The sequence below is a fragment of the Zophobas morio genome, unplaced genomic scaffold, assembly GCF_036711695.1.
Source record: "Zophobas morio isolate AGI-343-1 ecotype UQ-CSIRO unplaced genomic scaffold, CSIRO_AGI_Zmor_V1 ptg000407l, whole genome shotgun sequence".
NCBI classification, from domain to species: Eukaryota; Metazoa; Arthropoda; class Insecta; order Coleoptera; family Tenebrionidae; genus Zophobas; species Zophobas morio.
In genome coordinates, this window is record NW_026972511.1 from 22595 (window position 1) to 39277 (window position 16683).

At 26.3% G+C, this 16683-nt stretch overlaps 2 protein-coding genes across 2 annotated transcripts; one reads left to right on the forward strand and one right to left on the reverse strand.

Moving 5' to 3' along the window:
* Nucleotides 1-2873: 2873 nt before the first annotated feature.
* Nucleotides 2874-7069, forward strand: LOC135120663 (delta(24)-sterol reductase-like). Its single transcript, XM_064044996.1, has 12 exons — nucleotides 2874-2927; nucleotides 3339-3427; nucleotides 3614-3731; nucleotides 4357-4423; nucleotides 5322-5394; nucleotides 5515-5607; nucleotides 5668-5756; nucleotides 5879-5971; nucleotides 6024-6177; nucleotides 6358-6508; nucleotides 6783-6869; nucleotides 6927-7069. Exons 3-12 carry the CDS (start codon nucleotides 3632-3634, stop codon nucleotides 7067-7069), a joined length of 1050 nt encoding a protein of 349 aa, XP_063901066.1. The 5' UTR covers nucleotides 2874-2927; nucleotides 3339-3427; nucleotides 3614-3631.
* Nucleotides 7070-9593: 2524 nt separating this feature from the next.
* On the reverse strand, nucleotides 9594-11934 carry LOC135120672 (probable serine/threonine-protein kinase MARK-A). Its single transcript, XM_064045011.1, has 10 exons — nucleotides 11826-11934; nucleotides 11621-11767; nucleotides 11162-11305; nucleotides 10972-11018; nucleotides 10729-10886; nucleotides 10517-10666; nucleotides 10345-10407; nucleotides 10172-10235; nucleotides 9936-10050; nucleotides 9594-9881 (listed from the first exon to the last, which is right to left on the reverse strand). Exons 1-10 carry the CDS (start codon nucleotides 11874-11876, stop codon nucleotides 9594-9596), a joined length of 1227 nt encoding a protein of 408 aa, XP_063901081.1. The 5' UTR covers nucleotides 11877-11934.
* Between the last annotated feature and the right edge of the window lie 4749 nt (nucleotides 11935-16683).

Here is a 16683-nt window from a genome sequence, read left to right on the forward strand (position 1 = left end):
GTTATTGAAAACCCAAATAAGAGTTGTAAGTTGTAATAACGTTATATACAGTTAATTCATGTATCGGGAAACCGACTAACAAAGAAAATTATACTCAAAGGAATTTTTTTAAAGTTACTTTTATAAAAGAACAGGAAATTTGTTGGTGGCAATTTTAAAGTTCCCTTAATCCGTATTATTAGGATTAATTCTACGAAACTCTGACAAAATAAATTAAGTCCACGCTTATTTTATTTTTATTTATAATTTTTTTATCTATCATAATACTTTGAGTTCAATTTCATAAATCCTGGTACCGACTTTAAATTACTTCCATTTACAAAAAAATAAATCTAAAACTAATAGTAAAAGCTTAAATAGAATAAAAATTATTTAAAATTGCATGAAAAAGATCATAAATTAAAAAAAATTTTAAATCTGGTGAAAGCTATATTATCTGCTGCTTTATGAAATATTAGTGTAAACACGCTGATGATCTGGTAACATGTGACCTAAGCAGAAGTTAAGACTTGTAGGCCCCAAAATTGCTGAAAGGGGCAATGCATAACGAAAATATGCAAGCAACGTTTGCTATGTTGAATTATAAGTATATTTTGCACAAAAATAACGAAAAATATTCTATTTTGCTTAAGTATGTCTCTCCACCAACTTTTGCCTCCAAATATGGTAACGCTTGCAAAAATATTTTCTTTAATGAAGGATTAAAAAGTTAGCTATTCCAGTTATTGTCTATTACTTTAAGTTAAAGTAAAATGTTTTTAATTTAGATTAGAAATGCTGTTTTTGTTAGTCCCTTAAAAAAGTTATATTTTTAGATAGTGAAGAAAACGGTATTAAATTTTACCAACACAATTACTTTGTCATCTACTGGGACTACCAGCAGAAAATGGATCGAAGAAAAACATCAATAACATTTATTAAGCATAAAATAAATCATTTAAATTTTAGCAGGCTACTAGCTCACTTATGACGATATTATTAGGTAATACAACAATATTATTAGGTAACTTCCTAAAGTGAAACATTGCGCTTCAACAGACCACAAATATGTCTAGCAACAGCGTGAGTTGGCATCACGTGACAGAAGGAAGCGCTTTAAAACAAATGTTTATTTAATATTTTTATAAAATTAGTAACCAGTTACTCAAGAAAATATTAGTAGTTAAAGCTTTACATTTTTTTTAATAGTATTAGTTTTAAAGATAAAAATTTAGGTTAAAGAATGGTTTTTTAATAACAAACGTTTCTTACATGCCTTTCATATTCACTTACGATCATTAATATTATACAGCTTGGTAAGCATTTGTGTAAAAAAAATTATTTTATTGTTAAATTACCAATTAACTTGATACGTCATAATTTTAACGCGTTACTTAGAGGCCCTGTTTGACTTATTAGGCAACCGCCTCACTTTAAGTTAAAATGGCTTTTTCTATTTTGGTATAAAAAATTTCCAATTTATGAATGCAGTTTAAGTTCTTTGCAATTTTTTAACAATAAATGAATGTTACTAAATGTAAAATTAATATTATATTATTTATTGATTAAAAAACTACAAATTTATATATATTTTAGTTGATAATAATGGCACCGGTGCACCTGAAGGTATCCATTTTACTCTCAGGAATAAAATTAGTAGCTTTGTAGAAAGTATGGTATGCATGCTCCTTTTACTATTAGCTTTAAGCAACTGTGTTAAATAGTGGTATGTAGAAAAACGTTTCTCCATACTCCGTTTCCCGTGAACCTGAGGTTTCTAAAGTCAATAAAAAGTTTGTTTTATTATCAGAATAGTTATACGATAGCACGACTGGAACTAATATATATTTAGCATAGCAAAGCATCGCACCTTATCTCACTTTGAAAGTTTTGCAACACATCACAGAAGTAAAAACTTTATATATAACTATTTACTTTCCCCCCTCCCCCCCCCCCATTATTTTTTATATGTTTACCAGGTCTTTGCGTGATATTGTTTGTGATTCCACTCTCTATCATATATTCTCTTGTTACTACACTCCGTTCCTATTTGCGCAAACTTTTCACTTCTCCTCTGGAGTTTCATAACAAGCGCGTTTTTGAAATACAACAACAGGTAGCTTCTTCTTAATCTTTTTTATATAAATCCCTATCGCTTTTTAATGTTTAACCATAACCAATTTTTTGACGGGCGTATACAATCTTAATAGTAGAAATTAAACTTTTTCTTTTTTAAATGAGGTTTTAGAATGGAAAAACCAGAGACCTTCTGAACGGAAAAAAATTTGTACAGCCAGATGTGGTTGGGAATCCATGAGTCCAGGTTTTTATTACTAAATTATGCGCTTAGCAGCTATATTTTTTAAAGATTATAAAACTTATAGATAAATATTTTTGTTATTAAATCAGTGAATTGTGTTTCTATAAGTTTAATTTTATATACTTGATAACTTTTTATACCTTTTTTAACTAAAAATAAAAATCTATTAGTTTACCTTACATCTTGTAACTATTTTTAAGAAGTTTATTAGCATAAATACTTTAAGTAAAAAATAAACAGTGAAACTAATGAAAAGTTATCTTTTTGAAATTTTAATTAATTTTTTGTACGCTTTAAAGTCTCACTTTATGAATTCTTAAAATTTATAAGAAATAGTTACTACATTTACTTTTATATATAATACTAAAAGTAAGCAGTTTATTATATTGTTATCAACTTTTGCATTTCGAACAAACTTATTTTTCGTTTGTAATAAAAAATAAACTTTTTCTTTTATTTTCAATTATATCACTATTTTTGTTTTTTTATAAATTCCCAATCTAAATTTCCTTTATTTATCATAACAGGAAGTCGATCTTATAAAAGTACTTCCTTTCGAATTTCCATTAATTTAAATAATATTCTTGAATTTGATGCAAAAAATAAAGTTATAATGTGCGAGCCTTTGGTATGTAGAAAAAATAATAATGGTTAAAATAATGGTTAAAAAAGTTAAATTTATTATACATCTTTTATATAATTATAATAAATTATTGTTTCATTTAATATTTCGCAATAAACTACTTAGTTAATAATATAAATTTGTCAAAACTTTTAAATTTAGAAATATTGATAAAAAATATATATATTTTTTGTGAAATCGTTTATTTTTTTTTAAATATTTATTATCCTATAATTTTATTTTTTATTTAAAAGTAATAATTTCATAATGTTTGTAATTTGAATTAAGTTTTTCTATTTTACAGTAATTCTTTAAGTAATGTTATTAATTAAAACGATTTAATTAGTTTTTTTATAAAAAAATCAAATCTTGTTCAGGTTACTATGAAAGAAATTTCTTCATTTCTAATACCAAAAGGATTTATAATTCCAGTACTTCCTGAACTCGACGATCTTACGGTAGGCGGCGTTTACTTGGGAACAGGAATAGAAACTTCTTCGCATATCGTAATAATAATAATAAATAAAAATTTATTTTCAACATGAAAAATTTATAATTAAAAAAATAAGGAATTATGATTATAATATAATTATATATTTTTTTAATTTCTTTAATTTTTAAAAATATTAATAAATTATATAATAATTATTTCATTAGTTTTTTACTAATAATTTTTTTTACTGCTGTCAAAGTTTGGACTTTTCCATGAGATGGTTGTTGAGGCTGTTGTGGTCCTGTCCAATGGGGAGCGTCTGTTATGTTCTTGCAAGGAAAATAGTGACTTGTTTGAGGCTCTTCCGTGGAGTCATGGTTTTATTATTATTATTATTATTATTATTATTATTATTATTATTATTATTATTATTATTATTATTATTATTATTATTATTATTATTATTATTGTCAATATTATTATTATTACTATTATTATTATTGTCAATATTATTATTATTACTATTATTATTATTATCAATATGATTATTATTATGATTAATTATTATCATTATGATTATTATTATTGCTTTAATATATTTACACTAATTATTATTACTATTATTATTGTTATAATAAGGTTTACGTCTGATAAATAAGAGTTTTTATTAACTACTTTTTATATTTTTTAATATATAATTTTTTGTTATAAATATATATATTTATAAGTACTAAATTATATTATAAAGTTTTTATTATTTTGTAATTGTTTATATTTTTTCTTTAATTGTTCTGTTTATTTGTATTGTTTAAGTTTGAAAAACTGTTGTTATGAAAGTTTATTTTTTAAGTAATTATTGTTCTAAAAAAATTTCTTTTGTGAATATATTTATATAATAAAAATTATATTAAGTTTAATTTATTAAATTTAATTTTTTTTTATAATTTTGCTTATAAACTTAATGAATAACTTTTTATATTATATTATATTTATTTTATTGAGGAACGCTCGGTCTTTTAGTTTCAGTAAAAATACAAGTTATTTCTTGCAAGCCATTCGTAAAACTAAAGTAAATCTTTATATTATTTGTTGCAACTTCTATTAAAATAATTATTATTTTAAATAATACAATTTATTGCAATTTATTAAAACTATAAACAAAAAAAACTTAATAATAATTATTATAGAAAATATTATTTATTATAAATAATAACAAATTATAATATAATAGTAATACTTATTATTGAGAATTATATTTACTAAAACATTTATAATAACTTAATAAAGAGAATCACTATAAATAATATTTTATTAAAACTTACAAACTAAATAATAAATTATGATTGATAATTACTATAAATATTTTTATTTAAACTTTTAAATAACTAATATAATAACAACTTAATAATATTAATTACTATATCGTTATTATGTCTACTACCTTTTAAAGAATATTACGATTATTTTATCATTAATAATAAATATTTTATTTATATTATTTAAATAACTGATAACTAAAAGTTAAAAGGCAATAATTATAGAAGTGTACTGATATATTTTATACTAAAAAATAATGATTATAATAGGAATAATTAATAATTTTTAACTAGTAGTATACGATATAATTTTTATAATAGTGTAATGTTAATATATAGAAATATATAAGTAATATATTAAAAATTATTTAAAGTATTATTATAATTAAAAAAATTTCTTTTTGTACATATAGAAATTAATTAAGAAGTTGTTTGAAATAATAATAAAAAAATAACAAACTAACTAATAATAAAATTTTTAAAAAATAGTAATAAATAATAATTACATTAATAAAAGCTAATATAAATATCGAAACAATTATAATTATATACACTTTTTTATATAATGGGTTTATTAAGAATTTTAATATTATGTAGTAAAACTCTGATAATAACAAGTAAAATATTTTTAATTATAATAATAAAAAAAAGATATTTTCCATATGACTGCCTTTCTGTCGGTATCGAGCGTCTTCGAGCCTTCTTATCGTTAGACTCTAGCAGCGTACTTTTATTATAATTATCATTATCATTTTATATTATTATTATTACTACTACTACTTTATTATTATTGTAATTAATATCATATATTATTAGTAGTATTATATATTATTATTATATTCAGATCCCCCAGTTCTTAGAGGGGATCATTTATGAAGGCAATAAAATGGTTTTGATAATTGGAGATTTTGTAGAGGCAGAAGAAATGTGTAAGGAAGTAATTATTGTTATTATTATTGTAGATTTTTACATAAAAAATTAATAATAATAATAAAAGATTCCTGTTAATAAACTTTGTCGTTGGTACAAACCGTGGTTTTATAAACACGTGGAAGGATTTATTAATCAGAACGCACCAGTAGAAGAGTATTTTTTATGTTATTATTACTATTGTTATTATTATTATTATTATTATTATTATTATTATTATTATTAACTATTATTATATAAAATGTTCTATACTTATAACAACTTTTTATATATTACAGATACATTCCCGTTAAAGATTACTACCGCCGACACTCAAAGCCTCTTTTTTGGGAGCTCGAGCAGATAATTCCTGTCGGAAATCATCCGCTTTTGTATATTTATTATAATTATTATTGTTATTGTTATTATTTTTATTTTTATTAGTCGATATTTGTTGGGATGGGCCCTCCCTCCAAAAATTTCTCTTTTGAAACTTACGGAAACGCTCGCCATTCGCCAACTTTACGAAAGTTGTCACGTGATCCAAGATATGTTAGTCCCTTTAGACCACGTGTTGGACACTCTTGAAGTTTTCCAGGTATAATTATAGTAATAATAATAAAATTTATTAAACTTTATAAAGTTTTTCAGCAATAGTTAATTTGTATTTATTTTTGCATATTCAATATTTTATTTTCAGTAGTAAAATATTATTATAATATTATTATATTTATGTAAATATTAAGTTTTTATTTACTTTTTTTATTATAAACTTGAGGAAAACTACGAAATATATCCCATTTGGGTCTGTCCGTTCCGCCTGTACGACTACTCCACTCCTCAAAAAGAGCATCAGTTTTTCCTTAAAAAACCTGCCAAAAATGTTTCGGGAAAAAGTTTTGCAATTTACGTGGATTTGGGCGCTTATGGTTATTATTATTATTATTATTATTATTATTATTATTATTATTATTATTATTATTATTATTATTATTATTATTATTATTATTATTATTATTATTATTATTATTATTATGTTTATATATGCTCTTCTTTAACATGTTTATAATTATCGTATTCTCATTTAAGGTTAATAATATTTATATTACTTATAAAATAACACAAATAATAATAAATAAAATAAATTTATATATACTAATTATTGGCGAACTTTTATTTTTAAATTTTGTACTTTTTTATTAGGAATTCCTGGAAAAGTAAAAAATAACAAGACTTTCGATGCAAAAGTTAATGGAAGAAACGTGGAAAACTTTGTTAGAAAAATAAACGGTTATTATTATTATTATCATTATTATTACTATTATTACTATTATTATTATAATTCAGGTTTTCAAATGCTTTACGCTTATTGTTACATGACGAAATCTGAGTTTGAAAATATGTTTGATCATACTCATTATAGAAACATGAAACTTAAATATGATCCACTTAATGCTTTTCCCGAAGTTTATGATAAGGTATATACTTAAAAATATAATTTCGAATAAAAAATAATAAATTACTTATAAAAAATAGTAATGATAAAAAGATGAACTGAAAAATTTAAATAATAATTATACTTAAAAATAATAATAACAAATAATAAATATAAAAATTTATATGTATATGCGTACTACAATTTACTTATTAACTTTAAATTTTTATTAGCTAAGCAGATTGAATCATACTTCTAATAATTAACCGTTGAAATTAAAAAGACGGAATTTTAATTTAATTATTACAATTATGATGATATGTAATTTTTTAAAAAGTTTTTTATTATAAATATCGTTACTACTCTAAAAGTTTTTTGGGTCCTCGAATTTAATAAAAAGATTTCTATTGAATATAATAATTTCTTTCTTTTTTTCTTATTATACTGCGAAGACAAACTTAGCGACTTTTTTATAATATATAGAAAGATATATATTTATCAAATTTCGGATTTTAAAAGAGATATCTATTTACTGTTAAGATGGACTACAGAATAAATTATTCAGAAGTTAAGTGACAATATATTAACTTTTATAAATAAATTATTTTATATTTGTTATAATAATTCGCATAATATTAGTCTTTTCAACGAAACTTTTGTTATGCTTTCGGTTTTAAATATTTGATATTTTAATGTCAGCGGTTACATCCTGGAAGATTTAAAAATAAACTTAGAATAAAGTTTCTACTATCTTTCACAAGCATACTTTAGAAACTTTTGTTATGCTTTCGGTTTTAAATATTTGATATTTTAATGTCAGCGGTTACATTCTGGAAGATTTAAAAATAAACTTAGAATAAAGTTTCTACTATCTTTCACAAGCATACTTTAATTTGTAAAAACTTCAAAGTGTTAAAATAACTTACTTTTACTAATTTACATATTGATTATAATTATTATAAGTAGTTTATAAATATTTTATGTAAAGGATAACTTTTCTTGATAATACCAATTTATACGATTTATAAAGAACTAATATTAAGGCAATCTTTTAATATTTTAGTTTTTGCATAATCAAAATTTGAAATTCTCTATTAAACCAAATATAGATACCGCTTCCTTTTAGTAAATGTTAGCGCCCGAATAGCTATTGCTGAGATTGTTTATAACTAAAAACTCGCATTTAAGATCTTTAAGAAAAGTTAAATTTATGTTTATTCCTTTTTTTTTTATAATCGTATAATTAGTTAAGTAGAAAAACGCGGCAGTTTATGAAGTGGCGGAACAACCGTGTTAATTTAGTTAAACGAATCTTATATGCGGGGAGCCGGGGTGAGCCCCTCCCCACAGTATTCATACGAGCTATAACAAATATTTAAATTTGTTTAAAAGTTCTACTTTAACGTACACAGAGTCCTTAAAAAGTAAAAGTTGAAATAACTCTTAAGTATAACAAGAAAACACTAGAAGTTTTCTTATATCTTCGCATGTTTTTACACAGTGGATCCTTTTTATTATTTTCTTGTTAATAGCACTAAATAAAAAGGCTATATAAACACTTCGTTGAATAAATAGGAAAAAAAACAAGTTTACTACAGCCACCGACTTTGGAACGTTGCGGTCTCCAGAAGTTTTAGTTATTTTGGTTCGGGCGCATTCAAATATAATAACAAATGTTTTTTTTGTTTGGATAGTTAAGGTAAGACTTTAGAAAAACAGCTTTTAGGATAAATTCTTACGTTGTGTATAATAATTTAAAATTATTAAAAAGTATACTGAGCAACAGCGCTCCAAATTAAATTAAAAAAGAAAGTAGACTTTAATTTTCACCATGAAAGTAAGCTTTAAGCAGATAACATCGAATGATTTTTATCACTATAATAAGAATATATTAATCTTATTATAACAACTGGGTTCCCCTATTTTCGTCGCTAAACGAGATTCTGTTTGCAAAAAACTGTTGCTTTTTAATGTTGAAGAGGTGAACTATATTGGGCAATTTTATAACTTTAATATATAAGATGTGTTGGGCTTTACACACATTAGTTTTTAGAGTACTAGTAAAAACAAAATTCCCCTTCATAGGTCTCGATGGGATTTAGTTATCGTTCCTACTGCTTTACAAATTCTAATAACTTCCTGATTTTTTTTAACAAAATTTTTGGAATTATCCCTTTCGGTTTAAATAATTACCAGTAGGTTTCGACGTACCGCTCAAGTATTTATTGTCCATTATCAAAAGTTTATAAGGAAGCAAATTTCTAATTTAGTTATAACTTTAATATTAGGTTTAGGAACATTATAAAAAAGCATACTTCAGGTTTTTTTAAGTTTAAAATTTCTACGATGATTAGTAAATTTACTTTTGGTATACTTTTTATAACTCAAGCAGAAGCCCAAAAGAGTAACGATTAGCAAAAAAAGGTGTATTCTTATAAAACTTAAATATCTGCCATATGAACAATACATAGTAAAAAAGGAATCAAAGCAACATTTTTATTCAAAGCTATTCTAATAATATACAAAGATTTCCGAATTAATTAAATGTAAAAAAAACCACGTGAAATTTCCCACAATAATTATTTCTTTCTATAATTATTACAATATTTATTATTAATATTATCGTAATCACCTGGGTTATTATTTTTAGATCTCTCAAAACTATTTCTTATGTTGCTATTATGATTGTTATTTTTTCTATTACCTTTTTTACTTTTTCTGTGTTTATAATTACTATTATTACCATTACCATTATTATAACTATTATTATTTTCATTATTATTATCAACATTTTCATTATCCATAGCATTAGCTACAGTTTTCTCATTATTCTCTAATTTGTCAACCGAACTATCTTGGTTGGAACTCTTAAAAAATTTAAATAACAAAAAGTACATGAAATATATATAGCAGATGCAAACCGGCCTGGGTGTAGCAACTATTTGAGCAAAACTCATGGCCCCAGGCTTGGCCATGTGGCCGTTAAAAAGCGCTTGTTCTAATTGGTTTACATTAGACTTCACTTCCAAGGATATTCTAATATGTAACAAAAAAAAATCATAAAGGTTTTTAATAAAAGTAATAAGCAAATAAGTTTCTATGTATTATAATAAAATTTTTAAATTAATATAAATAATTTATTATTATTAACTATTACGTATTTGTTTCATTATCAGAAGGCTCTTTCGAAAAGGCCTCATTATTATCAGTGCAAAGTTCAACTAAATAATAAAAATTAGTTAACCGATAAAAAGGGTGAAAAAACAGATAATATAAATTAGCCAATTAAAATTAATAAGATGAGGGAAGTAGCAAAGAGGTAATAGCAACCATCCCAAGTCAAATTGGGAGAAGTTAGGTTTAACAGAGGAGGAAAGTTTGTAGAATCATCGGCTATATAAATAAAAAATAATACTAATACTATAATAATGGCAATAATAAGATATAATAATAACAAAGAATTATAATATTAATTATAAATAAATAAAAAAATAATATAAACTTGGAGGCTTCATGTATTGCTTTGGCTTCTTTTCACGCGAAGATCCGTTAGAAAAAAAACGACGTCGGCGGGTTTGCCCAGCGGACTTCCTTTGTTTAACCCCCTTTTTTTTAGTGTCTGGGGAAAAATTATTTTTCTTCTTCAGAAACTCTTTTAATAATAATAACAATAATAGTAATAAAAACAATAATAATACAACGAATAAAAATAACCATTTCTATCGTTATAACAATTTACTAAAACAGTTTGCTTTGATTCTACATATTGCGACGAATAATAGTCGTAACAATAATATGGAAAGTAAGGCGCTGCCACTTGCTCGTAGCGAGTAGGCGGTCTGGGCTGGCTAATAGCATGTGCTTCACTAAAACTAATATTAAGTAAGAATAAAAATAAAAATCATGAAGTGCAACGCAAAAAAGGATATTTGAATTTCATATAAAAGAGAAACAAACGCTTTTGTGGTTTGTCCTGATTTTATTCTAACTTTGACTGACTGGCCCTAATATTAATAATAATATTTTATAATATAAAAATAATAATTAAAAAAATTACTTAAAGATTTACTCATATTTATTAGAAATAATAACGCTAGTTATAAAATTAAAGTATACATCAATATCAAGATAGCATAATTAATAATACTTTTAGCTTTTTTTCTCTAATAAGTAAATATGCCTGCTTCGTACGATTCTCATCTTCGAAATGGGCGAACCATACATTATTGACGTCTCTTCTTAAAGACAACGGCTTCAATTCAGCATCAAAGAGTTGTGTAATTTCTTCTTCCTTGACATATTTAAAAATTTATTAAATTTTTTAACTAAACATTTAATTACATCAAAAATTTCCTTATAAACTTGGAGAAAACTCAACCTTCCGCTAAACTAAATTAGTTCAAAAAAGAGGAGAAACGCTTAATAACTTACTTTCTTACATACAACTAAAGCCCAACAAAAAATAGGTATATAAATATCGAGAATAATAAAATAGCATAAAATAATAAATACAAAAGTACTACTAAAATTATAATAAAATTATAATAAAAATTAGAGAGTACATTTACGAATACTAAAGCAACTTTTAAAGTGTTAAAAGTAAAACCGTAATATCAGGAGAGATATCCCGAAGGATCAACGTTGTCCTTGAGCCTGATGCTCTAATCTTTCTATTAACTAAATCGACTTGAATAACTAAAGAATCTTTGAGCGCTTCAAGAATAAAATCTGGATCTTGAGTTAATTCTTGCACCTGAAAAAAAAAAAATTACTAAGTAGGATAGAGAATGTAATATATATATATTAATAACCTTTTTAAACTGTGAAATTATATCTACACTGACATAAAATTCAGAATCCATATGACTTTTTAAATACACGTCTCGCGATAAATTTCCAGGTGAAAAGTAAAATTCCACTTGATATTTTAGAGCAGCTCGTACTTTTTCATCAACAATATTTATATTTTTAGATAAATTTATATTGTTAACTTGGAAAGATTGGCTTTTTGTAGTTTTAGAAGTTGAAATCAAATCTAAAGACAAAGTCTTTATGATATCACTATTTAAATGGGTCAAAGTTTGGGTGGCCGTCATTTTTTAAAAATATATTAGTCTTATAAATAATGGTAAAAAAGGTAAAAAAAACCAAGTAAGAATATAAAGGTAACAATAAACTCTAACTAGTAGTTATATATATCGAAAGAGAGATAAACTAGGGCACCCGCGCCCGCTCCGTGTATGATCGCAAAAACTTGCATTAGCAGTCATGTGATTTCTTCACTGGATGGAGTAGAAAATTAAGAATAGACTTTACTTTATTTAGTAAATAATATTATATTTTTAATAAAATAGCTAATCGAATTAAAAATATCGAAATTAACACCCAATCATTTATGAAAAAGTAAATCAAGGTTTCTTTATTAGAAATTCTCAGTAAGTTGTAATTCTGTACTAATTTGTGTTGTAAAAAATATTTAATTGTTAATTATAATTAATATATAAGATTAATGTTAATTAAGTTAACTTATGCCAATCGAAAAAGTATGCTTTTATTAAACGAAATAATTAACCCCCCGAACAACAACTTAAACGTAATACTTTAATTTTATGCGGCTGAAGAGATTTTTAATAACTCAAAGAAGGAAAAAAAATATATGAAGTTAAAAAAAATTTTGTTTGATGGCAAAGATGTATAAGCTGCCTTAAAATTTTAATTGTTTAATAAACGATTAACTAAATACTATGAATAGGTGTTATGATAAATGTGTTTAAATACAAGTTTCTCAGAGCTAACATAATATTCCAATTTTTTTTAATAGACTCATAAATTAAGCAGGTAAGGTTTAAAATGTCGAGTAAGCAACGAGCATTAAGTTCACAATCATTACAATAAAGTAAGTTATTATATATAAAATATTAGCTGATAATATTTTTTAACCCAGAGAAACTTTCATTGCAATATTACTTAGAGTCATACCGATAATTGTAATTCCAAACTATTCATGCCGTTCATCATAAATTTATACTTCATAATAAGTTTAAGCCTTATAAAATAATTTTTTGTGTATTAAAAAATTAATATACAAGCCAATTCGCATTTCAGTCTTTTTTATACACTTTAACAAGGATAACCGTTCCTTTTACTATACGAATTGAATAAACTACATTGCAAAAATTAGTACTAGCTGATGACAGGGAACAATGAATAAATAATAAAACGGCCTACTAAATATTTTGGTATATGGTATTGGAAAATTTTTTTCAGAAGTTGGAGTACGGAGCTATAATGAAAATTAACTAAAAGTTAGTTCAGTTAAAGTGATATTAATTAAACCTAGGATAATATGCATTATGACTTTAACACGTCTCTCTCCAAATCTTATCGTAACGGTTTAGTGTAGAATAATTCTTGTATTATATTATGGCAGTTTTAATGACCGCCTAACCATTTTTGCATAATGACTAGGGGGTTAACGTTACAGTTTTATCATAATCTTTAGTATAAACTTGAGTTGCGATGGATTGTTGTGCATCAGCTTCGGGTGTCAAAGGTTATTTAATCTTTATTTAAAGTTTGAGCAAAAACACTAATACGTTATTTTGATAAGTTGCTTTAACTATAACCTTATAAATACTTCCTTTTCTTTCAGAGTATGAGGTATTAAATATTTTCGAAGCGAGCAACGAAGACAAAAAAAACTTACGTCTGGAGAGTTTCAACTTTCTTACACGTCATATATCCGGCTACTGAACTACGGTAATAACTTCTCCGGTGAAGCAATAAACGTTTTAAGCCTGTTAACTTAATTCCATCTCGTCTTTTAAACTTGAATTTTTTTATGACAACAATTATATTACGTAAGAGCTTTATACAGTTGATATTTTGTATAACCAAAATACGAAAAGGTACACCTTCTCAAAAGCAACATGGCAGCGGTCAAATTCATTTTATGAGTTCTTCAGGGAGTTTCTTCTATCATGAAAATTTAAAAAAAAATTTCCTTTATAACCCTACTTTGATAATTGCACAAGTAGTTAGTCCGGTAGGTTCTATCATAATTTTTTTTTAAGCTCGAGTATGAAACGCATTAGTTATGCTATACAGAACTGAAAGAAAGTAATGAATTTTAAGTGTGATGAGCGCTTATACTTCTTCAAAGTCTGTATCTAAAAAATGTTAAAGATTAATATCAGTGAAATGAGTTATTGAAACTTTAGAACGTTAGTGCTCTTTTTTTAAAGGTGGCGTTATAATAACAGAAGCTACTCAGTAGTGCTTTAACTTTTGAATAATAAAAGAGCCTTCTTGGCTTGTAACGCATCCTATCATGGTTAAAAATTAATACCAGGTTTTTATACATATAATTTATGTCGTTTTCTTGGCAACTTAATCTTCAAATTTCCGTACATCGTAAACTTCTACGTACCCCACAATTAGCATCAACCACATATATGTTGTGTCCTATTTTCATTGCAAACTATATTACATATACAAAAATTTTATAATTGACACAATAATTGGAAGAAACCTTAAAAACCATTTATCCCGTAAAAAGTAAATCAAAATTTCAGTTACCCAATCGACTAAATACACTTGCGAGCTAATACTTTTTTGTTACTTTAGCACACGGATGTAAGAGGCACAGTTGTTTTTAAAAACAAGTTTCAGAGGACCTTTAAGATCTCTCCTCTCACCCCTGCTTTACGAGTTCTTGATAAGCGACGTGCTTTAGCCAGGCGATCCTTGCACGGGTAGCCTTCAACGCAGACGACAAGACAAGTTATTTACCGTCAAAACGACCGCTGTACTAAATCAGCGTTGGCAGAGCGATCTAGTCGCCAACTGATGCCCCTAATGCGCAACAACTATAAACGCAGGCGTGAGCGAAGCGAAGCTCTATTTTTTACTAAGAGGCGCACATTATTAGAATTTTATTAGGGCGATGTTATATACGCCACCACTAAAGACAAAAAAAGAGAGTTGCGTCAGTAGGAAACGAACCCACGACCTTGAGTTAGCGTGCTTCAAGGCTCTTATCCGCTGAGCTACGTCAACTCTAAATCCCAGTATAATGGCCTACGTGTTAAACCTGTTAAACTTCCCTTTCTTTACTGCTGACCTTCAACGGGTTGGCAAGCCCCTAGTCCTCCCAACCGACCAATAAGGGGGTTATTAGCGCCAATAAGCCGACGACAGAAGAATTCCGGATTCTGATATGCACCAAAGTGTGAACATAATTATTGGGGCAGGAAATAAAATATTTCAGACAAAATGTTATAATAAAAAACGTAAAGTTTATATTATATATGGAGAGCACTCTCGTTCCTTACAAAATATTCTACTTGGGCAAGTTTTTCATTTTTACTACGTTATAAGCTCCAAGGTTTAGCTAACTGGATAGTAGAAGAAACAAGCAACCTACTACAGAGGCTCCTGAACAAGCTAAAAAAATTAAATTAGTATGCTAAAAGACTGTTACCTTGCGCTTAAATACTGAACCCTAGCAACATGGAAGATAAATATTATTTTAAAGGCGTGGAGTGTCTTTAGCTCGAAAAACTTGGGCACTTCGAAATACAGTGCCACACTAGACTAAATGCCCCTCGCACCTACAAGTGTGCCACAAGTGAAAGTCAAGCAGGCTTCAACTGTGGAATTCTGTCTCTTCGCCCCTTACTAGGAAAGTTTTAATAAAAAGTCTAAGAATCTGCGAACGAATGATGTTATATTAAATTCAGGGGCCATTTGCCCAAATTTTTCGAAGTTCGAAGTATGGGCAGGATTGTAAACGGTCAAGGAGTTAGTAAAAAATCTAACCAAAATTGTGATAGCCACCCGGAGCAGGAAGCCTTCATAACAAAGAAGCTTTTATTATTCCCAAATGTTCAAGCAAATCTTTCATATTGTAAAAACTTTCGCGATACGGGTAAGAATGTTAATTAATAAAAGGGATGCATAATGTCAGTAAAATCCGAACGGCATAAGAAGTCTTAAAAACTTTCATTAAATACTATAGCAAAAAGAAGTGATTCAGGTACACCATCGTCAAAATTGTTTATGTTTAAATTTCTTCGTAAAAATTCTATAACGCTTTAATTAATTGGCTATATTGGTCCCTTATATATATATAAGTTTAGATTGAGATCTATTTCATGTAGTTTATATTAGGGGATTGCTTTCTTACTCAAGTCTTTATCGCTTATTAAAGTTTAAGTATCGATTGAAGCAATTTTGCACGGAGAGGGATCACGTGCAAATTTGTTTCAAATTGTAAGAACGTTAAGAACTTTTCATGGTCACTCCACCATGGGGGAGGGGTTAAATCGTGTAAGTGACTATAAAGGATAGCTTATTTAGAGAGCTTAATTTAATAATGCGTAAAAAAACTTTCAATCGATAAAGAAATGATGTAAAATGTCTCTTGGATTAAGGCAAGTCTTATACTGAGATCGCTCGTGAATGTGTGTCAGTAAGGCCACAATATCCCGGATTAAAGCTCAATGTGGTCCAAATCGTCGTGCAGTGAAACTGGGCATCCAAAGATCTCGAAAAACCGGGGTGTAGCTCGAGTTGTACGACAAGGTGACATTGGGTGCAATTGAGTCTGTACAGAAAAAAGCTTTAAAAATTATAGAAACAACATTAGATAGACCAGTCTCAAGATCG

Excerpts from the sequence above, each read along its gene's own strand:
- LOC135120663 (XM_064044996.1), top strand. The coding sequence starts at position 3,632 with ATGGTTGTTGAGGCTGTTGTGGTCCTGTCCAATGGGGAGCGTCTGTTA. Across the intron at positions 4,424-5,321 it reads AAGCCATTCGTAAAACTAAA|ATATTTTCCATATGACTGCC; the intron begins GTAAATCTTTAT and ends AATAAAAAAAAG. Across the intron at positions 5,395-5,514 it reads TATCGTTAGACTCTAGCAGC|ATCCCCCAGTTCTTAGAGGG; the intron begins GTACTTTTATTA and ends TATTATATTCAG.
- LOC135120672 (XM_064045011.1), bottom strand. The coding sequence starts at position 11,876 with ATGGATTCTGAATTTTATGTCAGTGTAGATATAATTTCACAGTTTAAA. Across the intron at positions 10,408-10,516 it reads GCAATACATGAAGCCTCCAA|CCGATGATTCTACAAACTTT; the intron begins GTTTATATTATT and ends TTATTTATATAG. Across the intron at positions 10,051-10,171 it reads TCTGATAATGAAACAAATAC|AATATCCTTGGAAGTGAAGT; the intron begins GTAATAGTTAAT and ends GTTACATATTAG.